This window comes from Macrosteles quadrilineatus, unplaced genomic scaffold (assembly GCF_028750875.1).
Source record: "Macrosteles quadrilineatus isolate MER2022 unplaced genomic scaffold, UCM_ALF_1.0 Scaffold_24__1_contigs__length_1734639, whole genome shotgun sequence".
Lineage (NCBI taxonomy): Eukaryota > Metazoa > Arthropoda > Insecta > Hemiptera > Cicadellidae > Macrosteles > Macrosteles quadrilineatus.
The window spans coordinates 1071440-1098536 of record NW_026542617.1 but is presented as its reverse complement, the minus strand read 5'-3'; the positions used below and the strand labels follow the sequence as shown (position 1 = coordinate 1098536).

Genomic DNA, 27097 nt, shown 5'->3' with positions numbered 1-27097 from the left:
TTAGGTAGGTTTATAATAAAATGTGGTATGTAGTACTAGTAAAAAATTTCATCTTAAGAGTTAGTAACTTGAAAAAGAAAAATATACTTCTAGGTTCTCTGAAATATGGATTCTATATTTTGTATTATGACTCTAATTACAACACTTTGATCACATTTGTGTTACATTGATTTTATTGAGATAACATTTTTTGACTATTGTGGCTTGAAACACTTAATACCAAAGTAGGTATTAAGTGTTCGTTGTCATTTATGAATCTGATTCCTAGTAACCTGACTATTATTTTAAACACAAGGAATGGGATTGTTATTCTCATAGTCTTAATATATATTACAGTTATTTAAAAGTTTTATGGGTCGTAAAGTTTGACACACATTGGGCTTTGACAAAGTGCAGATCCAGCAAGCATATTACTGTTTGGACTAGTTTCATACAAAAATTCAGATAATTTTTCTTCATTTACAAAGCAGATATTTTATTCTTAACTTGAAGTCAATCTGAGGTAAATTAGTGGTTTGTAGATAGCCTTTATACCTTGGAATATGGAAATATCCAAAAATCTTTGACAATTTTGAAAGAGTATAGTTCCAAGTAAGATCGATAGAATGTCATTGACAACAAAACAATGACTTGAAGATCATTTAGTAGCATGTTTAGGCTGTAATATTTCTATTTTTCTGCTGAATTGTTTACAATGTTATTCAAAACCACCAAATAGACATAAAATACACCTTTATAAAACATTAATATATATATTATATTACCCTTAATGCAGAGTTTCAGAGGCTTTTTATTGAGTGGGGATGCCATGTGCAAATTATATTTTTTAGTAACTTAGGAAACTCATATTTCCAATACTGTTGTTCATCACTTATTAGGCCTATATTGGCGGAACCGAGCTGGTTAAGCACTCGGTGCAACATCCACAAACCTCTAGTTGCTTGATGGGGGGTTTGTTATCTTCTACAATAGGGTTAAAGACCACAATACATTTAATCAAAGGATTGAACAGAGATATTTCTGTGCAACTGTACATCTTTAGAAAGTAAACATGTGTTATATAGTGTGAGCAAATATTTTAAATACATTTCTGAGTAATGTTTCTACTTAACACTGGATATTAGATCTCCTCCATCTGTAGGGTCCTTGATTCTGAATATGTTAAAACTATCTTTGGCCAAACCCTCTGTAGATAATGTGATATTATTCTTAAGTGAGAACATTTGCAGTAAAAATTGATATTGTGAATATAGAAACCATTATTATAGATATGTAGATAAATTTGTTTAGATAGTGACACAGTGTTCTTAAAGTATATAGTATATAGTGGATTACTGTTGTAAGTTAATCATTAGTGATGTATTTGTAATTTAGCTTTGTTATGTGTTCTCAATACCAACGGAGGTACCACACCGAGTGCAGTTTTGCTTGTTGTGACACACTTCGCTTGCATTGCAAATTTGGCTTGGCTTTCGGGATTCACCTCATCTTCTCAGAGATTATTCAACTTGTTTATCTGTTTCTTAAGTATCTTTGAGCAACAATGAGTTTAAATGTATCTATCACCTTTTGTTATGCTGTCTTTTAATTTTGGTTACATTTTAGTGAATTCCCCTATAAGGATGAATCCACCCAACAAAAAAATAAACGGTATCCGTAAACTAACACATACTTTCTCCCATAACCTTGTAAACAACCTTTATCATGGGTAATATAAGAGGTGGGTGTAACTATGATATTCTATAGGGATAAATCACAAAATTTGCAATAGCTTTTGAGCCGTAATTGTTACAGCAATATGGGGGGTGCACCATTTTTGTTTAGAATTATAAGGACCATAACACATTAATTTTAATCATAACCGGCTTTTTTTCCTAAAATCCGATATTTTGTTATTTTATGGGGTTTTTATGGGAAATAACATAAATTACAATAACTTTTGAACCATACTTTTTACGGAAATGGAATCTGTACCATTTTGTTCAAAATTTTAAGGACCATTACATACTAATTTTAATCAAAACCAGCCTTTTTTTCTAAAATCCAATTTTTGTTGTTGTAAAATAACATTAGTTACAATAACTTTGGAACCGTATTATTTACGGAAATGGGATTTGTACCATTTTGTTCAGAATTAAAAGGACTATAACATGCTAATTTTTTTTTCAAAATCGTTCAGGCCGTTTTCGAGCAAATCAGATTTTTCCGATATTTTATGGGTTTTTATAGGAAAATCGCCATTAAAAATAAAATTTGGAAAAAAATTTAAAAAACGCCTGGAGATATAATAGAATAGTACCTACGTACCAAACTTCATCAAAATCGGATGACAGGTGTGGTCTGTAGCTCTGTACATATCCACACACACAGACATAACTTTGAAAACCACTTCTTTGGGTTCAGGGGGACCCAAAATGGATATATCCACTCAAAACTCATACTCTAAAATTTTGAGGATACCAATAGGCCTACTTTCTCCATATACTATGTATAGGGGGAAAAGGTGACCCAAAACGGATATATACTCTCAAAACTCGAACTAGAACATTTTGACGAAAACAATACTTTCTCCATATACTATGTATTGGGGGAGAAAGTATTATAAGTAACTTCTATTAACTTAGCAAATCACTTCTGGATTTGGAAATGTGATTTTTTGTGGTAACCTTCTAATATTTTACTTAGTGTTTCAACTACTCCATAAACGTACCACCAAACACTCAGTTTAGAAATTTAATTGTAATATATTGTTGGTTAAACCTATTATCATAAATAATTGAACTCATAATATCATACAAAAACAAAATATAAGCTATTACTAAAAGTTTATGTTCATACAGGGTGGCTTCAGTCTGAAGGTTCGAGGAAAACTGGGAATTATGCCTGAATTTTGTAATTTCCCTGAGAACACCTAAATTTAGAACAAATTTGTTGTAATATGGATTTAGAACAAAATTAGAAGGGTTCAACACCCAGCAACGTAATTTTGCATAAAAGCCTTTGAGTAAACACCCTTGACACTGTTAGCGCAAGAAAAATCCCACCATCAAAACATTGTGAATTGGGACATCTTCCGCAGTCAGGGCAAAAGCGAGAACATCATCATCTGTCTCTAGTAGTTGCTGCTCAAGCAGATATCATTAGAGCCTTTTGATGGGCTGTTTTACGCTGTACTGGGTGTGGCCACGATTGGCGCACATTGACCAGTGGTTGTATTGACACAATGACAGTTCAACAAGTACCACGGATGGTACACGGTTTTATTAGCATAGTTTGTATATCATACTTTGTTACTTAAACTGTACATTAGTTTAGTTTTATATGTATATTTAGGTAATCATATAAACACAATTTTGTTTTTTGGGCAGTCTGTGGTAGTTTTAGTACACATATGTACTTTTGAATTAAGTTAAATTCATGGGTCACCGGTGGCGCTTTTTGGAGCAAATATGCAGTAAATAGAAAAATGATTGTAAAATAAATCAAAATTCATGTTCTTGGTCCATGGACTGTTTTTCAAGACAAAAAAATAGGTTTTACATACCTTTTAGCAAAGCCTGCAACTTTTTCTTTATTATGTTCTTTATTTCATAAAATGTACAGATTAGTACATGAAATTGTGTCAACATAAGATTTCTTATCTAGATTGCTATAACTAGTGATTTTAGAGTAGTCCAAAACAGAAAATATATAAACATTATTGGCCTTCAAATTGATTTTCCTTTCTCTAAATAATAAGCCCAGCTCATTAACACATCAAATGCAAATTAAAGTAACAGAAAACAAACATAGAACAATCAATGAAAAACACATCTTTTATAGGGTTGGTTTATAAACATCAAAATTTAAAGAGATGAATGACTAAACAGGTGATAACTTTTTTTGTTTGCTTGACCTGACTCAGTAAATTAACAATTTGCCTATTACCTAAAAATTTTGTTTTTTTTTAGTCTGTAGTCTGTACTAATATATTTAAGTTTCAATAGTTTAACAATTTGATCGTGTTTATGTGAAAATGAAAAGTGATGTGATTAAGTTTATCTCTGTAAAATATATTATAATTGTGGATTTAAAACTGTAATCATTCAAAGATATTTAATGTACAATGATTTTCAGGAGGAAGAGCGACGCAGATATGGATCATCGGTTCCACCCCACATGCGTCATCATCAACATCATCGTGGAGGTCAAGTCATCATAGAGACGGAAGAAAACCTGAGTGACAAAGAAGTCTACCCATCTAACCACATGAGTATTCCGGCCATAGGTATTCCATACCTCAACTTGCTATCAACACATTTTATATCAAATCACTTCTAGGTGTATGTGTTAGAACATTTGCTATTAACATGAGAAACAATACTTATGCAATACTTTTATTTAGTAGAAGAGGCAGGGGGTTTTTGCCCAGTTGGTGTGTCAAAATACTCAAAATCATAATTTTATCGAATTTCTCATTTGGGGAATAAGCTATACTCAATTCCACGTCCACCATGCCGTACAGGTCTTATGGAAGATAGCCTTGCTACTACCATTACTGTAAACTTCGGGGCGGCTCACGGACTATCGTAGTCCGAGCCCAGAATCCGGAAATAACCGGTATTTGGGCCGCAACTTAAAAAATCGGGTTCACGAGCTCGAGACTTTATAAGCTGCGGACCAAACTGATAGGCTGCACACAACTAGTGCAGGGATAAAACCTGGTTTTAAAAGTTGGGTTCACGAGTCTAGTCCGAGCCCAAATGAGATGGTTCGGGCCCAAAAGAACAATGGTGTTTGATCTCCAACTCAGACCTGGTAGGAGGAAGGTTTAAGGTGACATCATGCCGGTTTTATCTAATTATCTCCTTTATTTTTATAATTTTTTAAAAACTAATGTTTGAATATGGTTCCTCATTAAATTCCGAACAATTTCATTACCCACAACCATATTAAAAAAATATGTAAAAATGGTAAAAAGGTGCATAAAACATGCAAAAAATCATCAAACAACTTAAAACGACAAATAAATTATGCTTGTAACAAAGTAGTATCGTAACAAAGATATTTTTACTGATAAACCCCATTTTATTACAGTTTTAACAATAAAATTATGCGTAAATATAAATTTAACTTTCAAACACAGTTAAACCACTGTCATCTAACATAATTATCAGAAATACTGTAGTTTAAAGTGTCGTGGGAAACATCAAGCTAACCATACGGTTCGCGTTTATGTCACCGTCGTGTGTTGTACTCACTGGTCGCTGTATGTATTGAATATGACTATGAAATATCTTTATGTTGACTACTATGTACTACCACTCCACTACCTTGCATACGACCAGCTCGTCATCATGACTAAAACGTTTTTATGACTTGATGAATTGAAAGATGGATTTAGAAGTTCCAAAGATGCCGTCAATGAGTCATTCGAGGCGTTCACTCCAAGGCACGGATTTCCCGACAACAGAATCCATTAGAGTATTCTAAATTGGAAAAAAATGTAAGTTGCATTTATGGCTGATGGCACTTTTCATAGAGAAACTGGTGATTTATTGGATTGGATGTTGGTAAAGCTTGGATGGTAGCTATTTGTTTGGTAATGAAAGCAGAATAATTCAAACTTTCAGTTCCAAACTATGCCAAAAGAATAAAAAAAAACAATGTTTTCCTAAATTTGAACGCATTTTAATACCAATGATACTGATTTTTAAAATCGCAACAACACAAAATGTAATTAAAAAACCAGAGCTGTTTACATAAATAATATTACGAGCGAACTACAGAATATTATTTCAACATTTTACAGCTAGATAATTAAAGAGTGTAAGAATAATGGAAAGATTATTCTTAGATTACAACCATGATAAGGACCACCTCACACGTACGATTTTTATATCTAAATAGTCAGTACCTCCAAATTCCTTTTTCGTTTCAATAATTGTACCATTTAAATAAGTTAAGTTAAAATCAGCCTATCAAAATATCACCATCCTAAATTATCGGGCACTTATGCCAAATAGGCATTGATCCGGTTATGAATAACCGGTTATTTTATGTCATGCATCTTAATTGAATTACAATAATGCACACAAAAAAATGTATTTCACTAAAGACTCCCATTATCTGATTCCATACAAACGTAGCTTGTGTTTATAAATCAATAAACTTTGATAGATTTTTATAGGCGACCATTGAGACAATAAAATACACAAAAAATATTGGGTGTATATTGGGTGTTGTATGTATATTGGGTGTTGGGTTAAATGTATTGGGTGTGCGTATTGTTTTGGGTGTTTTTGTTCAGCCTTTTTTCACTATCACCCTATTGTATGGAAGTGCCTATGTCAGCAACAGTGGCTTCACGTGTGTTTCCAGGTTGTTACCAACGTCTCAACAAAAATTCCCTGCGAATCCCTGTCATTAGGCTCTGCTTCGGATTTGGTCTCGACCTACAATAGACCCGGCTTTCACACCATTAGGCTCTGACTCGTGAACCAGTTTTTTGGTTGTCGCTTATATAGTCCGGGACCAACCTCTGGTCGCGGACTATGAAGTCCCTAGCTTGTGAACCGCCCCTTCATGTTTTCTGTCATGCGGGATGTGTCAACAGTCCTCGGGACGCTCGTGAAGGCACTTAAGTTCATTTTTCTAATATCTGTGATGTTATGGTATTCATCAAGATTGGTAATTTGACTTAGAATATTAAAAATTATATGATTTTCCTATAAAAATAGCCTAAAGGCTTATTTCAGTTGAATGTTTAACCACAATCAGTATAGTGCATTGAATTTAAGTTTTGCAACTTAAACACAGTGTTGTTTATAATGTACAATTTGCACATGGGCTGTGAATTAATTGGAATAAGTTACCGATTTAATTAATGAGGTATTTAAAATAATAAAGTTTTTGGGTTAAATTAGTAGTATGGTAAATTCAACGACTAACTATTTTCTTTCAATAATTAGTCCCCGTCCAAAAAATAAACAAAATTTTATATGATTCAAAAATATAAAATAATGTGATTGACAGTTTATTACAATGTCTTGTTTTAAAATCGATTGATATGTCATTGTGCAATGCATCAGTTAACAGACTATGTACATCCGTTGATGATTCCAGTGACAATTACTTTTTATGACCAATAAAATGTTTGCCCTATATTAATAATCAAGGATTTTTCTTTAAAACCTTCTTTCTCGGCTCTTGTGAATCACAGGGAAAATCTACGCAAACTGTTGGGAAGATATTTTCCTGTAGATGTGCAGAATCCCTTCATAAATTAAAATAAGCTCAAAAATATGCACAATAAATGAACTTAAATTTTAAAAAAAATTACATGGACCTTATCGGTTGCCAGCATGTTAACAAAATAACAATGCAATATAAACAGAAAATCTAAACAAATGGAAGAAATTCCAATCACATGTTTTTGTACAGCATAGGGTGAAAATAGAGAAATCTGTACATTACATATTTTGGGCAAGTTTTCGACCACTGGACAACCTCTAGTATCAATAAAATAATATATCTGCTACATTTTGTATATTTAAAGCTGTATAAAATCAGTTTGGTGGAAGAAGTGTGTCTATTTAGATGTGTAGTTCCATTGCAATGAATCACAGAAGGCAATCAAGGTGAGTTAATTTGACCAAAAAAGGATAATAAATCTAATCAGCAAAATAAATATAAGTAGGCCTACTGTATTGCATAAAAATAATTAAAATATGTGGTAGTTTGAGTTTTGTTTCTAAAATATTTTCTAACATGTTTATTATTAGTGTATAAATTATTATTGTCATTTTTTTAGTTATAACAAAATGGTTCTTAAATGTCATTCTTATAATATTTTTAGTTAAATGAGTAGGTACGTATTTATTTAAGTGATAATTAACTCAATTCTAAAAAAAACCTTAAGGAACGAAATTAAAAGGGTTTAAGCAGTGGTATGAAGTAGCGCAGTAGCGGTTCACGGGTGTTGATGTTTTTAGGACGGCTAGTAGCGTGGAAACTCCCACTTGAAATACATGGCATACGGGCGCTCCGTACTGCACGGTGAACGTGGAATTGAGTATATTACCATAGGTCTCATGGTATAACCAAATATGACCTATATGACCTATATATATGGTATATGACCTATACCAGAGACAACTTTACTTATTTGTTTTGAAATCCCCAGAGGCGAAATAACACCATCCATTCAAATTCATATGGGTTTTTTCGCTATCAGAAAACATAAAAAAATTATTCAATTTTTAAATTAAATTTTGTACAAACGTGTAAACCTATGTTTTTTTCTAATGAGTTTGCAAACTAGCATAATGGAACTATGGGAAAGGGGGTTTAAAATTTGTTTTTCTCACTTTTGACCAACAAAAAATGGAAGTTTGCAATTTCACTCTAAACCATTTTGCAGAGCTTTAAAAAAAATTATGAAGTATATATTGAAGTGCTTATTGATTACAGAGAAAATTAATAAAAACTTTAAATTCAATACTCTTGTGTTATTTTTATGGAGAATAAATAAACTGTTGTAGTTTGCTTGTTTATTGATATAGTTTTATGAAATTTAGGATCTATTTTATTTCACACTAAGGTAGGCCTATTAACTTTTCCCTAAAGAACACACTGTATTACCTTCATTGTAGCAGCAAACATAAGTACTTGTTAAAACTAATGTTATTTAAATATAAATGGGTCATGAATCTGTAATCGACAATAGTATATTTCATTACTAGTACCGAAAGTGGCATTTTCCGGCGCGCGCTCAATTTTCATGTGTGTGACAAAGCCAAACACAGGAAAAATTTCACGTGAGAGGAGAAGCCGAGCATGTGAGAGTCGTTTTCACGTACGAGGCGAAGCCGAGGACGGGAATAATGGAGCAAGTGTCGGAACATAGCTTTCGGTACGAGTTTTGAATGATACTTTTCATCATGACGCAATTACTTTAACCCTCCGAGTGTCATGCGTCGCTGCAGCGACGCGTAACGCACTTTGTATAGTGTCGTGCGTCGCTGCAGCGACTCGCGAACACTGTTTACGGCGAAGGCTCTATGACTAACTGAATCGGACTGTACTGGATTGAGTTAGGTATCGTTCTGTCCGTAATATTCTAAGCTTTCTGCAGAGGTCTGTCTCTAAGCACTATTCATTTTAGTTCCGAAAATATTGTAGCAGACAGCTGACTGAGCTGACGTGCGTGTATTTGTAAACAGCTAGGTTACCCTCGGACCGATGACTGATGTGTTTTATTACGTTTATCATTGTTTTAGTGTTAAAATCAAAAGTAGTGATATACGTGGTGCATTATAAGAAGATTTAAGTGGTTTTGAAGTGCTGGTTGATGATCCTGAAGAAGTAGGTAGTGATATTGATGTAAATTATCAGCCAGATTCCTAGCTATGGTTGGGCTATGCATTCTTAGCTAAACGCTATGTACTGAAATCTGTTTTTTGCCCATAACTTTTTTATTTGCAAATCTACTTCCTTATATTATTATAGATTTGTAATCCTCATAAAATTTAGAACAAAGTGGCTATTTTCAAATATTTATAGGCCTATAATTTATACAATTTCATTGAGCGCAAACTTATTTTTTTTTGAAAATTTTCGAAATTATACATTTTTTTACCTAAAAAAATTTTTTTTTTTTTAATCTTCCTTATGTTTTATATATAATATTGAAGCCCAAGATTTTCCAAACAAAATGGTATATAGAACAGTATAATTAACATTGTTTTTAAGCTTCTCAGATCAGTTTTAATAAAACCTTGCAAATGAGCAAAAAATAGGCTGACATTAAGGCCAAAACACGTGACACTCGGAGGGTTAATTGACTTAACATTTTGTAATTTGTACCAGCTTCTAAACTTTCTGAATTCCTCTTCTTATCTTTGCCTTTATTTCTCTGGTGGAAGGTGATTATTTACCTCCGAAGCTGTTTTCATCAAATCATCAGTAATACTTTGAGCAATTTCCAACACGCACTATGCTAAAAACATAGCAATACAAACTAACGCCTGTTTCTGAATACATTTAGATTGTGCAACAATGAAAACAGCTGATATAAATCATTAAAATAAACCTAACAAAACACTAGTGCAGGTAGTGGATGAATTGAGAACTAATCTTGAACAAGGGAAAGTAAATTTAGAGGGTGGGAAGATCAAAATCAGCTGATCGTTTTTCCCTCGGTCTAAATTAAAGCTTGGGAAACAACTACTTTCTTTGATATCAGTTGATATTGAAAATCGTTTCTTTCGGTAAGGAGTGATGAAAATTTAATTTTCATTACTCTACACACGAAAGTACACTTTCTAAACGTAAAATGAGATAAGAAAATAGGTAATTCCCGCTACTGCACGGAAAAGTTACATAACGTTAACTTTCCGTGCGTATGTACTGCACGGAAAGTAACCGCTATGGGATTTTGCGGTGCAGTCAGATCAGCTGATTGTATTGTTGTTGAAAACACATTCCTCGCTTATATATTGACATTGTCAGTTAGGTTATGTTTGTTGAGATAGATTCTTTGAACTATGTGTACTAATATGGATAATATTCCTGAAACTTTGATGAACAGAGCGGTAAGTGTAACAAACGAATTATTGCCTGATGTGTCGCGTTTAAGATACGAAAATGAATACGATAAGCTTTGTACTTGGTGTCAAAAAGAAAACATTAAACCTAGCCAGGTTAATGATGACATACTTCTAGTCTATATGTCAGAACTGTCGAAAACTATGAAACCTAGCACCTTGTGGAGCAAGTATTCAATGGTTAAAAATGTCTTAAAAGTAAAAAAAAATCTTGGAAATTTAAAATTTCCAAAAACAGTTGCATTTTTAAAGAAAAAGTCTGTTGGTTTCAAACCTAAAAAAGCGAATGTTTTTACATCTGATCAAATTTCTCAGTTCATGATCAACGCTCCCGACAAAGAATGGTTGTTAAGTAAAGTAATTTTGACGTTTGGCATTTTTGGAGCCCTTAGGCGAGATGATCTATTACGCCTTAGCATAAATGACGTAAAAGATTATGGCAGTTTCATTAAGGTTACATTGAGAGATGGTAAAACACATGCTAGCAGAAGTTTCATCATTACAGACGATGAATGTACGTATCAACCCTGCCAGCTAGTACGTAAATATTTGTCTTTACGCCCATCAAAAATGACGAGCCCTAGACTTTTTGTTGGCTTCAGGCAAGGCAAGTGCGTAGCACAACATGTCGGGAGTCATACGATTTCGGATGTTCCCAAAAAGGTCGCCCAGTACCTTAAGCTAGAACAGCCTGAATCCTACACAGGTCATGCTATTCGACGCACATCCGCGTCAATGCTGGTGGAAGGGGGAGCGGATTTACTCACACTCAAGAGGCACGGAGGCTGGAAAAGTGCAACCGTTGCTGAAGGTTACATTGAGGAGTCCAAAAATAGAAAAATTGATGTGTCTAAAAAACTTTTTTCAAAACCAAGTACTTCAATCTCAAATCAAAACAATTCCTCTTTGAATTTACTTCCAATCAGAGACATTACTAATTCAATTTCAAATTACAACAATTCCTCTTTGGATTCACTGCCACTCAATAACATTTCTAACAATGATGAAGAGGTGAATCTGGTTTCAAAACAATATTTTACAATCGACGATGTAATTTCATCAGAAGAAGATACTGTGCAAAATCGCAATTTCATTCAAGAAAATAATAAAGTTGATGGAACACACTCGGAAGTCAATGTTGCAGAAATGAGAAAAAACCTAAAGCTACCACAAAAAATGTTAAACATAAGTGAAAATCAAAACTGCGACTTTAACATACATTTTCATTTTCATTAATAAAGATTTATCAGCGTGTTGATCCTATGTAATCATCAAAGGTCTCTTTCTTTATTTGTTTATTCATCAGCTTGTTCTGTAGTTAATTTAATAAAGATACTTTTTTTTACCCAAAATAGTCTGTTTTTCCTCAAACTATTGGCCATGCAATTATTAATAAGTGCACGGAAAAAACTCATAACGTTAAGTTTCCGTGCTTATGTCGAGGTACATACACACGGAAAGTTAGCGTTATGAGTTTTTTCCGTGCACTTATTAATAATTCAGAGTTGAGTTTTTTTTCATTAGTTCGGTTTTTTCTCTTAATACTAAGTTAAATAAACGAAAATTTTCATGTTTTTATAAGTTTTCGGTATCGTAATGAAAAATAATGTTCAATACTCGCCTCGAAAGTGTCATTGCGGGGCACGATGGCGTTTCCAGCGCTCGGCTTCGCCTCGCGCGAAAATGCCATCTCTCCCCGCAATGAGTCACTTTCCAGTCTAGTAATGAAAACTACTATTACCATACTCCAGCTGATTTTACCGGTCCCTTTCTGAACTTTTCTGTAAAAAACTACATTCTGGTCTATAAAGAGGGCATACCAAGCTGCTTACTGTGTACTGTGGAGAAGATTCATTTACATTTGGCAGGTATGTTATAGAATTAAAGAAAAAAGAATTTGTTTCAATTAGGGATGGACGAGATTGGATTTTTAGTTCGAGACGAGACGAGACGAGATTTTTTATTTCTCATAAAATTTCGAGACGAGATCGAGACGGGATTTCCCTTCTCATACACAACGGGAAATGCACGTTCGGAATTTTTACCTGATTTTGTAATATTGTTAGATGACTGTTTAAATACAAAAATAATGATAATAGGCAAGAATATTTACAATCTTTTATTAAAAAACCTCAGCATAACATTTTTTTTATTAATCACGCCTAAATTATTAAAAATGCCTACGATTAGGAAACATAGTGATATCAGTTAGGATAGAGTTCAACTTATCCTAAAATAAAATAAATCATAAAATAAAATATTAATTTGTATAAAATAGTTACTTGTTTTGACTTTTTTTGTAGTAATAAAACATTCCTCACACTGCTAACACTTCAAAACAAAACAAACAAAACTTCTCAAATGTTATTAAAATAATTTAAGTAATATTTACATTTGAAGAATTAATTAATTAAGAACGCCTTCGCAAAGGAAACGCAACTACAACACGCGCCTGTATTGCGGGTATTGCATTGACTTTCTGCAGGCGTTTTTAATTTTTTTTTTTTTTTTTTTTTTTTTATTCTCGTCTCGATAAAAATCTCGGCCAAAAAGAAATCTCGTCTCGTGTAACGAGATTTAAAATTTCCCGAAAATTTTCCGAAATTTCGAGACTTGACCATCCCTAGTTTCAATCTCAGTCTTAACAGACAATTATTTTGTAACTTCAATATTTTCTACAATTTCAATACTATTCCACTGATCAACTGTCGTTTGTTACAATTTAACCTGTAATCTATATGATGTGCACATTTACCAATCTTGTTCACCATTGAACTATCGTCCTTTGTGTTTACAATACAAGTAAAGAGATAAAGACAGTCGAATGTAATGATTGTTAGCAGAAATCACCAAGGACACAGGAAGTGAGGGGAACTACAGCGAGGAGGACTATATGGACAGACGAGGTGGGGGTGCAGGTCGGCCCCATCACCAACAGCAACACTATGATAGGGGACCTCGCGGGCAATACGGGGCTCGTCAACAAGCTCCTACACACCCCCGCAACCCACAGCGACGAGATGATAGGTAAGCAAGTTTGGTAATAAACTGATGGTCATTACTGTACAAAACAAGCATCGTTACTCTTACGTTGGCTGTAAGAGAGAGGCTGGGAGATGACCAACCAATGGCAAAACGGTATCGTCAAGTAGGGTTAGGTTAGTCGAAGGAATAGGGAAGAAAAAGGCAATGAATGTGGTGTGCAGTATTAGGCTATATTGCACTGTTGTGGTATTTCAATGCCAATTTTTGTGAATTCATCTTGTCAAACTCCAGTTGCCATTCATTAATGGAAAAAAAAACTGAATACTCTAAAGAAAATAATTGAATCATGTATGCTTGAGCAGCTTCAACACTTTTTTACTGTGAATAACTTTTTATATAAAGATCAATACGGCTTTAGAGCCAACTGTTCAACCACAATGGCTGTAGAAGAATTAATTAACCAAGTTTTGCAAGGGTTTGAAGACAAGTTGGTGACAGGTACATGCCTAATTGATTTGACCAAGGCCTTCGACACAATCTCCCATCCCATTCTTCTTGATAAACTATATTACTATGGTGTTAGGAACCGTGAACTAAACATCATTCAATCCTACCTGGAAAACCGTAAACAGCAGGTCGTGATAGGAGATGATTATTATGATATTTTAGAATTGAATGCTGGTGTTCCGCAGGGGTCCATTTTAGGACCTTTCCTGTTTTTGATTTTTATTAACGACTTTAGTTTTAATATCCCTACTCAATCAATACTTTATGCTGATGATACTACCCTGTTCTGTAAAGATGATAATGTTGTAACAGTTGAGTACGATCTTAATCATGCCCTAAACTGTGCTAAATTCTGGTATAAAATCAATAATTTGGCTATCAATGAGGAAAAAACAGAATACATCTACTTTTCTCTAAAAAAAGATCAACCCACTGATGCTTATAAAACAGTCAAACTCTTAGGCATCCATCTTGACAACAGACTAAGCTGGGATAACCACATTACACAACTTTGTAAAAGATTGGCTAGAATAACCTGTCTCTTGAGAAAACATGGATCATGTGTGAGTTTTAACACTTTGATAATGACTTACTACGGTTTGTTTCACTCACAGCTGCTTTATGGTTTGCGTCTCTGGGGTGGTTCACACTTAGCTCAGAAAGCAGTTGTTTGGCAAAAGAAAGCTCTTAGAGCCATGCTAGGATTGCAAGATCATGAATCCTGTAGGGATCACTTTTCCAATTTAAATTTGCAAACACTGCCATCTATGTACATTCTTTGTAATTTAATTCATATAAAAAACAACCCCTTAAAATTGTCTAGCTATTCTCATCCATACAACACGAGGCACAAAAACAACCTAGTCACACCTCAAATCAGACTTTCAAAAAATGTAAATAGCCATTTTTACATCCAACATATTTTCTTCAACAAGCTACCAACTTGTTTTCGTGAACTACCTTTAAACCAATTTAGAAGAAAAATTACTGAGTTTTTAAAATCAAAAGCATTCTACACGCAGGAAGAATTTTTAAATAGTGACATATCATGTTTAGATTCTAAATAGGATATTGTATATATTTAAATTTATAATTGATGTATGATGTATTTTTAAGTACTGTTGTAACAATGCCTATTACAAAATGTTATGTTTAATGGCTGCAATAAATCTTATTGAATCTTATTGAACCATAAAAACAGTTATTAGAATTACCCATGTTATTTAAACATTGTTTGTGCAGTATTTCAGAGAGAGAAATTGTAATGAAAAAAGTTTATGAATTATTGAAGTTAATATTAAGTATACCTCCACTATACATAAATCCCTAAGAATTTTTATTCAACTTGATGTACCATTAGTAACATCATATGGACATCTCAGAGTTGACTTGCTTGTGACCCGAATAGAAGTAGATGGTGTATGTTTACTTCTTATGGCTTCTTTTCTGCTTACCCTCAACAGTGTGGTGTTCTCATCAGTCTTTTGGACATTTTTTTTAAACTTTCTTGTTTGTTTTGGTTAGCATTACGTAGGGAACCTGCAAGAGGTATGATTTTGAATATTTTAAAATACAGAGGATTGACGAAAGGGAATTATTAGTACCTCAACTTATAGCATTATGGTACGTATAATGTTGTGTTTCAGAGATCCCTATTACACAGACAGGAGACATCAAGAGAGAGGAGGGTACAGGGGGACTGGTGGTGGAGGGTCTGGGGGGACCAGAGGGGGTCCATCACAGCACACACAGCAGCCCCCCAGAGATAAGAGGGTACGATGGTTCATGGCACTATTTGATTACGACCCAACGACCATGTCACCAAACCCTGACGCATGTGACGAAGAATTACCCTTCTCCGAAGGAGACTCAATAAAGGTGCAGTAGTCTATGTAGTTTTTTTGGCTATCAGTTTTATTTGCTCAAGTTTACGGTGCTTCTATAGATGTATTTAAAACCTCCTTTCTGATATAAATAAATAAATAAATAAGGTCTTTATTTCCAAGCTTTCATTAAAGTACAAACTCTGTTTTTCATGACAACTTTGGTCCAATTAAGTAAATAAAACAATACAATAGTCTATTCATAAAATCAAAAATAAAATTATCTATACAGTTTAGGTAAACATTTCCTTTACACATTTCTTAAACCTATTACAACTGTACTCTTTTAAAGTGGGTGGCAAAGCATTGTACTTTTTTGGGCCAAAGAAACTAAACCCCTTCTTCCCCAGTGTCATATCATGGGAAAGAACATAAAAAATGGATTGGAATCTTTGCACAATTAATTTGGTCGATCTTAAATTTTAGAGGATAAAAGAATGCTGTGAAATAAAATCAAATGTTCACTGTTGATAGTGCTAACAATTACTCCAATAAAACCCCAATTTGGAAAAGAATTTGGAATACAAAATTAGAAATACTGTAACATACTGTAGCTTTACCTGGACCCAAGATGAAGCCTTAGTTGAGATCTAATTATCCATCTTGGGGTTGCTAGCTTCGTCAAAGAGATCTGCTTTCTCAAACATACACATACCCTCAACAGTGTGGTGTTCTCATCAGTCTTTTGGACATTTTTTTTAAACTTTCTTGTTTGTTTTGGTTAGCATTACGTAGGTCATATATGTTAGGTCAGCTTTTTCGGCGGCGCCACCCGCCGGTCTCCCCGGTCTCCCTGCGGCTAATAGGCACCATTTGCCTCCATGCCCCTCTACACGTCCGACACCGGCGGCTCCACTAGCTGCGCCACATGTTGCTCACGGCTAATAGGGGCCTAAGTGCTAATAGTAACGTGCAAATTGTGGATGCAGTCACTCAACGTCATGTTTGACACTAGACATAATATTTTGTGTTGTGGTAAATTCCGCTGTTTGAGTGAGCTACGAATGTGTCGCGCGACTAGTGTCCAGGTTCCAAACGCCGGCGCACCGGCAGGTCACCGGCGTCACCACCGGCGGCTCCACTAGCTGCGCCACATGTTGCTCACGTCTAATAGGGGCCTTACATCTCATCTCATACAATGACCCTCGCTGACTTACTTGTCCTTCTGGGGATCGACACTTCCGGCCTTCTCATACCAGATTAGCAAATACATAATTTAAATAATATGAACTCTATATTGTAATAAATTATTGATTTGTTTCTTTGTGAATAGAGCACATGGTTAAAAAAAATAACAATAATAAATCTATACAAATAAAAATTTAGTTTTGTGTGTACACTGCGCAGAATCAAGACTATTTTTACATCTCATGGGCGAAGAAAGCTAAAACAAGTCTTATCTCAATTTCTGTTTGTCTGAACAGCATAAAGACTGCACGACAATTAAATACTGACAATAATTAAATGATAGTAGTGTCCACACTACCGCGGGATATCATTAACATTTTGCTGCAATCATGGGATACGATTACTATGTTTTTACGACCGCGGAAGACAATTACAATGTCTACAGGACCGCAGCAGATACAATAATGATGTCTACACGGCTGCGAGGGATTATCAGAAATTTGCCGTGATCGCACAAGACGATGATAATGTATACACAGCCACTGGAAACAGTCAGAATTTTTTCATGATTGCGTAAGACGATGATGATATCTACAGAACCACGAGGGATGATCAGAATATTGCTGCGATCACAGAAGACGATGATAATGTCCACACGACCGCGGGAAACAGTCAGAATTATGCCGCGATCGCGGAAGACGATGATGATCTCCACACGACTGCGGGATATGATTTACATTTTGCCGCAATAGCGGGAGACGATTACTATGTCTTCACGACTGCGGGAGACAATTACCATTTTTCTGCAATGGCGGGAAACGATTACTATGTCTACAAGACTACGGGAGACGATATAATGATCTTTACGCCCACGAGGTCTGATCAGAATTTTACCGCAATCGGGCAAGACGATGATAATGTCCACATATTTATGTTCATACTGTCATGGCAGACGATAAATTATGTCTATACGACCGCAGAAATAGTCAGGAATTTACGGTGATCGCTGCTAAACTCAGCAAGATCTGCGACAAAAACGACCCCGGGGTATAATTAAAATTTTTCCGCTTTCGCTGGAGACGATTACAATGTCTTCGATCGCATCCAAATACAACCACAATTTTTTTTCCAGTTTTTTGGTGCCCCTTTAAAAAAGCCAATTGCTTCACGCCCTAGGCACATGCCTACGGTGCCTATTTGGTAAATCGTCCCTGAGATTTCTTTGTACAAAGAAATAGACATAGTCAACATGAATGCAAACATTTTAAAAATTATAAAATAAAATACAAGGTTTACAAAATAGTAAGTTAAGTAAAATATGACAGGTCTATAAAATGTAGATAATGTGGATCTGCCAAGCCCCTCTCTCAAGCAATTTTATACAGATTACCAAAAAAAAAGTGTTGGCAAATCCACATTATAATTCAATATTTATATTTATTTTGAGAAATCCATGGATGCCATAGAAATGGTTGTTTATCAACTAAATGTATAAATTTATTATTGTCACAATTCTAAGCCTGATGGGAAGAGGTCTGCAATCTGCAGTGATCCACAGGACCCGCTTCACAAATGGTGCAAATAACTTGTTTCTGTAAAATAAGGATTTCATTTGAATAAGACAAATGCCCCCACAGTGTTAGTCCATACAATACATGTGAGTGAAAAAAGCCAAGTATGCCGTCCTTACAAAAATTGAACTAAAAGATGTTAGAGATAGAATTTTTAGAAATAAAATAAAAAAGTGGGTAGTTTTGTCAGAGAAAGAAGCACCAAAGCAGCCAGGAACCAAATGGGCAGAAGAGAGGAAAAGAAGACATGGAGAAAGGATGAAAGAAGTATGGAAGAAACAATGTCAGAATGCTTTGCGTGATCGGTCTGGGTCCATTCGCGATAAGCTAAGCTATATAGCATGTATGGTGGCTGTAATGGTGAGGTGGTATTTAACTATTTTTACCAGTGTGAGATGTAGCCCTTAATTTTATTTCAGGACTGTGCCTCAAAGATATATAAAGATTCTATTTCATTGTAAAATCATTGGCCATGAAATATATAGGCCTGATAAGAAAATAGATAGCCATGCGACATTTATTTGCAAGGCATTTGGTTTCCCATTAAACTATTAGAAACTGTTATAGAGGTTTTGTCAGCGTATCTCCAAAAATGTAAACTTGATATGCTAACAAACTTTTATTCTGAATTAAATAATGTTTCAACTTACCACATGATCCCGTTCTGTACAATGGGTACACTGCTAGTACTACAATAAACGAGTGATTAATCAACAGGTTATTGGAGAGAAGGATGCAGACGGCTTCTACTGGGGCGAGTGTAAGGGGAGAAGAGGATATGTGCCCCACAATATGGTTGTTGAAGTCCAGGTTAGTCTAAAAAGCTGTAATCTAAGGACTTGATTCATTATACCGGATGTTTCACTAGCCTTATTGACCTGAATTTCATCTTTGTTCACCATTGCTCCAAGAGATTGCTTAAATAGACAGGCACTACAATTTCTGATTTTTAATGTCTTAAAATGGTTTGAATGTATTTTAGTTTGAAAAAAGAATCAAAGAATTTTGAATAGTGTTTAAAAATATTTTTACCTATGGCGGTTTTTTTTTAACTAGCCATTTCAGTTCAGTTCATTGAATTGAAGAATTGAAAAGATTCACTTAACAGCATTGTTGTGCGACAAATCTTTCCCTACACTGGAAAATATTATAAGTGCTCAGTCGCAACCGTTAACCTACAATGGCTGGGTAAAATTCCAGGGTCTACGATAAGGGAACCACTAGGCCAAAAGCCGGGTCTAACTGGTACAGGGCTGGCTCATACACGGTCACTGTGAACAAGTAAAAACCAGTCACCAAACAATCGTAGAATAATCACTATCAGGCCTACACAGATTCTCCACTCTCCTAGGAGGTCGTTGCTGACTACGCAACTTGGTCTTCGTCATAACTATCCAATGGTTAGGCCCAGAGTACCTAAAAAATGTGAGCGACCACTTACCAATAAAAACCACAACGCCCATTATCAACAGGCTGGCCACTAAAATAAAAATCAAATACCATACACAACTCTAATGCCGAAGCTAACAATCAAACATTAGTTAACTCAATAAAATTCCATAATATAACCATATTTATTTATTTTATCTTCACAGTGTTGAGAAATACATTATTGTTTTTACTTTATGTATAGCGTGTCAACTACATGTATATTTTATTTTCTAATCTTATTGGCTTGAATCTATTCAACACATGTACTCTGTTTTATTGAATAAGAATGATTTGATTTGATTTGATTGAAAATCAAAGTCTAATTGAAAATTAGCTATGTCTTGCAAGGGCTTTTCATTTTATATTCATTGGTGCATAAAAGGTGGAAAAAGTAATCAACTCTTTAAAAACAGAAATTCTGTCGGTCACAATGATGTCCCTCTTAAAGTTATAAAGCTTGCCAAAAAATGCCTGAGTCACATTTAAAGTCATTTAATAAATTCATCTTTTTGTATAGGATTTTTTCCAAATCAATTTAAAAAATCCAAAAAACCACATCAGGTGTTGGATACATAACTCTCTCTTCGGCCATAATTATGTTTGTGTCCATTTAGTTCAGTTGTCTGTAGGCATTTATCAGGGACAGTTTGCTGACAGTTCGTAGGCTCCTCTGTTTTTTTTTTTTTTTAACTGATAATTTTGTGATAATTAATGCATATGAAATGGAAATGTAAAATGCTTAGTGTTTCTGATAAACTTCAGATTAAAAAGGTGCTAATGGATTTGGAAATGCAACAATATTGATGTTAACACATTAGCTGCCAGTCACCGATCGGGTCGGCGTACCTCATCTTGGTAGAAACATCGGCCGACTCGATCGGGTCGGCAGCGGGATTTTACATGACTTAAGTAAATTGATCCGTGACTTTTATCAGTGGTTGTGGGGGACTTTTTTAATAGTTCTAATCTGAGAAAACAATACTAATAATGTTATAGAATGTTAATTTTAGTCACAACATTTTTTTTATTTTACTTATACATTGACTACCAATAGGCTATATTTTGCCGACCGATCAGGTCGGCACATTTTTTTTTACTTTAACATCATTGTTAGTGCTGAAATATGAATAAAACTTGAATCTAACTGTAATAAACTTGTTAGGAATGTAATAAAGATTAAACCGTATATTGAAAAGATAGCTTTTAATTTCGCGATACGTTGTATACTTATGCCAAAACTATATATTTGAAATTAAAGAAATTATGTAATTTTTGTTTAAATGACAGTTAACATTTACATTTCAAATAACATTTCAAGTCACGTACATGGGAGAAAACAAAGCACTAAATGTGAAAAATACAATTGTACAGAATAACTACCAGAGTTCACAAGGATCTTGCCTATTTATGTAAGTTCTTGAAACAATCTTTAGAAAGAAATGGTTTCCCAGGACACGATTCACAAAATGTAGTGATCTTCTTGAGGTTCTTTGTTAATTTTCGGTCTCCAGTTCGTGAAGCTCTTGCATAGCACACTTTACAATTCTTCCGGGCTCTCCTTTTGTTCTTACCCTCGCCTACAAATATCACCGTTTCAGGCAAGTGGTGATGTCCAACATGTTTCACTAGCTCGATTTGTCCATCTTGCAACCCTAGTAGTGCGTACACAATCTTTTCCCTGAAGGTCGTAATGGAGTAGAGATGCTTATTCTTACTCTGAGAGTTGACCCCAGCTGCATCCTTGTAGGCGAGCCACGCATTGAGGACCGCTGTACCCAGTAGGAACTCTTCTGCGACCTTATGGTACCATCACATAGATTTTCTAATGGCTGTGCTGTACGACGACATCTGGTCACTGACATCAATCTCCATCTTCGCCTTGTTGTACTCGATGATGACAAGAGGTTTGATAATGGGTTCGCCCTGCCTGGTTTTTTCCCTGTATCAACATAGTCAGGACGATGTTTGGTTGACATCATTCCCACTTCCCTCTTATCAAACCATTTTGTGTAAACGATACCACTTGGGTATTCAAGACATCTCATTTCACCCTTCTTCATGTGGTCATTGGAATGAATGGTTTTTTATGAGGGAACCAGGTCCTGTTGCTGATAACACTTCCAACAAGGTGAGTAATTGCTAGAAGCATGTGGGCAAGATCAACAGAGGTGTAAAAATTATCAACATACAGTGTATGCCCTTGGTCCATATAATCTCTCATGAGGTCCATTACAACTGATGCGGCTAATGTCAGGCTATCTTCAGTTCCTGTCCCAGCGCCCATGTAAACTTTCATCTTGTACGTGTAGCCAGCAGTGTCGCATATTTTAAATACATTAATGCCGTACTTATGGGTTTTATTTGGAAGGTATTGGCAAAATAGAAGTCTTCCTCTGAAAGGGATTATACTCTCGTTGATAACCACATCTTCGCCAGGAGTTTTGTTAGTCTTGAAGGAGTTGTTCAGGATTTTGATCAGAGGAGAAATTTTACCTAGTCGGCCATCTCGCTCCATGTTCAAATTGTCGTTAAAATGCCAGAATCTCAAAAGCAATTGGAAACGGTTTCTGCTCATTACCTTACCAGCAACAACATTCTTATATACAATAAGTTTTTCGACCAATAGTCTGTCAGCTGTGGCATTGGCGCTAGACCCATCCATAATAAAAGGCTGGGAAATATTTTCATCTCATTTGGATAGGTAGGCCGCTATTTACGGAGTCTGCTACTACGATTCAATCGCAGTGTACAATTTGGGTCAAATTCACTAGAAGGAGCCTCGATTGCTCTTACTATACAATACAATACAATACAATACAATATTCTTTATTGTTAATTCATCAAGAATTACAATAGTGTCAATACAATAGTGAATTGTACATGTTAATTTTCATCAAATTCTTTTATTGAGTAGAAGGGTCTAGCGATTAGCCACTTCTTCAACTCCTGGTGTAGCTTGTTGCCAGTCAGGTCTCTCAGGTAGTCAGGTAGATGGTTCCTCAGCTTGCAGCCGGTGTAGGAAGGTTTTTTCTCCCAAAGAGTTGTTCGGTGAACTGGTAGTGCAAATTTGGAGCCATGACGGGTGTTGTAGTGGTGCAGGTCTCGGTTTCTTGGGGGGTTTATTTCATTCACATACTTTATAGATTCAAGTATGTAGAGAGACACCACTGTGAGGATTCCTAGGTTTGCGAATGCTAGTCTGCAAGTCTGTGGTGGGACAAGGTTGGCGAGGGCTCTTATGGCTTTCTTTTGAAGGACAAGAATTCGATTCATATTTTTTGTTGAAGTTCCTCCCCACACTGTCAAGCCATATCTAAGATGCGACTCTACCAGTGCGAAGTAAGCTGTTTTGGCCACGGAGAGTCCGCCTATGTAGTTTATTCTTCTGACGACATATATTCCAGTACTGATTTTTTTGCTTAAGTGGTTGATGTGCTCTTTCCATGTTAGTTTGTTATCAAGGATAACACCGAGAAATTTTGTGTGGTTTTCTATTGTTACATCCTCTAATTGAGGGACTATTTTCTTACTGAAATTCAGAGTTGTAGTTTTTGTGGGGTTTATTGCTAAGTCATTGTTCTTTGATTAGAGGATAGCTTTATTTAGGATCGATTTTGAATTAAGGTAAAGGTTTTGGGCTGTGTTGTTCTTAATCAAAATGGTTGTGTCATCTGCATGATTGCAACAGCATTTTCACTCTCAATTTGTTTGGGGAAGTCATTAGTCAATAAGATGAATAGAATCGGGCCTAATACAGAGCCTTGTGGAACTCCTCTCGTCAGCTTGCTTTTTGAAGATTTGAAACTTTCTGTGACTTCATTTGATGAGTTTTTCAGTTCCACGACTGGTGAACGTCCCGTTAGGTAGCTTTTGAACCATTCTAGCGCAGAGTTTCTTATACCGAGTCTTTCGAGTTTCTTGCATATCAGGTCGTGGCCCAGGCAGTCAAAAGCCTTACTGTAATCAAGGAAGATGGCGGAAATGTATTATTCGTTTTCTATCTGGTCTAGGACGTACTCAATTTAAAGCTGTTATAGCTGAGGATGTAGATTTATTCTTCCGAAAGCCATGTTGGCTGTCAGTTAAGAGTTTGTTATGATTAAGATGTGCCATTAATCTAGCCAGAGCAATTTTTTCTATGATTTTTAGAGAAACTGGAGATGAGAGAGATGGGCCTGTAGTTTTGAGCATTTTCAGTTGGTCCTTTTTTATGTTTGGGGTATATTTTACTGACTTTTATGGCGGATGGGAATTTGCCTTCTTTAAATGATTTATTTATAAGATAAACCAGAGGAGAGATGAGTTCTTGAGAGCAGTGCTTTATCATCTTAGAGGAAAACTCATCTATTCCACTTGATGTTTTGGCTTTTAGGGAGTTTATTATCGTTTTAACTTCTTTATAGGATGTTGAAGTTAGGGTAAGGTGTATTGGGCAGACTGGTTCCTCTCCATTCAGCACTGTTTCAGGGTCTATAACGATTGCTCTGTTTTGGTCAAGGGTATCTTCTGCTATATTTGAGAAGAATGTGTTGAAGTGTTCGGCCATTTCTTTTGTGTCGTTTGTGAGTTTGCCATTTATTTCTAATTCTGTAAGGGTTTTCTCTTCACATTTTCCTTTCCTTTCCTTGTTTATAACTTGCCATAGTGCTTTTGGTTTGTTGTCAGATTGTTCTATGAAGCTAGCTGTTGAGGACATTTTTAGGTTTCTTAGTTTCATGTCGTATATCCTTTTTCTATTAATCATTTCTAATTTGTCTTCATTTCTGTTCGTTAACTCAAACTTTTGCAGAGCTTTCAAAAAGTTCTCTTTAAGGTATTTTGCTTCAGGATCGTAGTACTTCATATGTTTTTTGTTTGTACTAATTTTAGTTTTCTTTAATGGGCATGTATAATCCAGTGCTGTTTGAAGAATATTATGAAATTTGTTGTAGGAGGTTTCAAGATTCGGTGAAGAGTAAACATGTTCCCAATTTTGTAGATGGAGGTGAGCCTTTAGATTGTTTAGGTTTGTGTTGTTTAGGCTTCTTTTCATTACAAATCTTTGGGAAGTGTTTGGGAAGTCTTGGTGTGTTTTCAGCAGGCACAGCTGCGCAGTGTGGTCAGATAGACCAGTATGCACAACTTGTCCAGTAATATACGCATATGGTATGTTTGAGCATATACAGTCTATTGAAGTGGCTGTGTCATGGGTTATTCTGGTGGCCTCTAGAGGAAATCTCCAGATGTTTTGTGTGGTTAACTCTTCTTCCAGCATGGTGTTTTTGGAATCTTGGGTGAGCCTGTCGATATTTATGTCACCGATTAGTATGAGGTTTTTCTTGTGTACTTCTTGTAGTTCTAGCGTGTCTGATAGGAGGTCAAGGGCAATTCTTGCATTTTCGATTGGTGGTCTATAGATTCCCAGAATGTAGATATCCTTTTTCTTTGTTGTCTGCATGCGAATCATTGCTGCTTCGAAAATTAACTCCTGGCATGTGTTTGATATGTTAATAGCTGTTACTGTATCAGCAAGGGATTCCTTGGAATATATTGCAACACCTCGCAAGTTTATGTTCTTCTCTACTAAAGTGGGTAATTAAAGAGTAGCCGGGAATTTTTGTAGCTTCTAGCTCTGTTTTTTTCAGTCCGTGTTCAGTCAAGACTAGAATGCTTGGTTTTGTGTCATTGAGAATATGGTGTAGTCTGTTCGTCTTTGTAGCAAGTCCTCTAATATTTTGGTGCATTATTGCTACACAAGAATTATTTGGAGATTTGCAGATTTTTCTTTTGCTTTTTTCAGGCTGTTTGTTTCTAAAAAAGGGGTTATAGTATGGGACACTGTAGAGTGATTGGATTGTTGACTTGAATTGGGTTCCTGCAGCTGCTCATGTTTCTGTTCTCCTTGAGAAGAGAGGCAGTCCATCTCGGTCATGTTTAGTCGCTTGGTGTGTGACAGAATATTCTTTTTATATAGGTCTATATTTTTCCAAAAGAAGTCTTCAATGGTCTCTCCCGGCTTAAGAAGCTTGGCGGTGATCGGGGGTTTCCCTGTGTTCTTTGGTTTAGTTGATTTGTTTGGGGGAGATATAGTGCCCTTGAAAGTAGAGCAAACTCCTTTTGGGATTTTGATGGCCTTGGGTTCTTTAATATTTTGATTTTGTGTTTGTTGTGGTTGACTTTGGTGTTCTGGTGCTTCTTTCCTCAACTTGCTTTTTGCTATTTGCAAGGAAACACTGAAATGGGTTTTCTTAGTAGTTGCCAATTTGTTTTTATTATATGAAACTCGCCTTGGTGTGTTAATTGGCTTGCAAGGAGTCTCCTTTTTCTCAGTTATTAGGTGCTGGGAATCTTCTACTGTTATTTTATCTTCTAATTTCTTCATTTTTGACTCCATATTATTCTGTTTTTCTTTTAGGGCCTTTAGATCAAGTAGAATTAGTGTTTCTGTGTTTGATGCTTCTGGCTTTTTGTTGTCTGAAACTGTGGATTTGTTTGTGAGGTCCTTCGCCTCTGTAGTGGTTGTCTGTGTGCTTGTCTCTCTGAATGATTTTGTAGATTCTTCTCCGGTGTTTATTCTGCTGCATGTATTTTTTTGCCTAAGGCATTTAATTTCATTCTCCATGTTCTTTATTTTTGTGATGAAGCTATTAAAAGTTTCCTCCCTGTCTTTGTCATAATCTTCAAATGTTTTTGTGAGAGTGTTTCTTAGGCTTACTTCCTTTTCCAATTGGTGTTCTAGTTCAGTTATTGTTTCGATTAGGTTGTTGTTTCTAATTAGAATAGTATTTTTCTCGTCTTCTAGTTGTTCAATTTGAGCGTGGTAGTTCATGATGTCGATGGTTTGTATGTTTGTTAGTTTCTGGGCCAGACTCGAGTTTTGTTGAGTCAGGTTGAGTACTTCTTCTCTTAGTTTGCTATTTTGTGCTAGAAGTGCGTTTCCAACTTCTGCTGCAAGTGTTAGAGAAGTTTCTAAATCGGGATCTTCTGAGTTTTCTAGTTCTAGTATTTTGTTTTCTACCTCACCCAT

General features: G+C 35.4%; 1 protein-coding gene across 20 annotated transcripts in view; it reads left to right on the top strand.

Annotated features, from left to right (window-relative positions):
• LOC129005589 (RIMS-binding protein 2-like) overlaps positions 1–27097 on the top strand; it is a 208159-nt gene that overhangs the window by 130403 nt on the left and 50659 nt on the right. For 17 of the 20 annotated variants that reach the window (XM_054434535.1, XM_054434533.1, XM_054434529.1 and 14 more), the window contains 4 exons: positions 4117–4267; positions 13427–13613; positions 15725–15956; positions 19378–19470. In XM_054434535.1, coding sequence (XP_054290510.1) covers positions 4117–4267; positions 13427–13613; positions 15725–15956; positions 19378–19470 — 663 coding nt within the window. The remainder of the gene's footprint in view (positions 1–4116; positions 4268–13426; positions 13614–15724; positions 15957–19377; positions 19471–27097) is intronic. The other 3 variants (XM_054434534.1, XM_054434531.1, XM_054434516.1) reach the window with 1 other exon arrangement.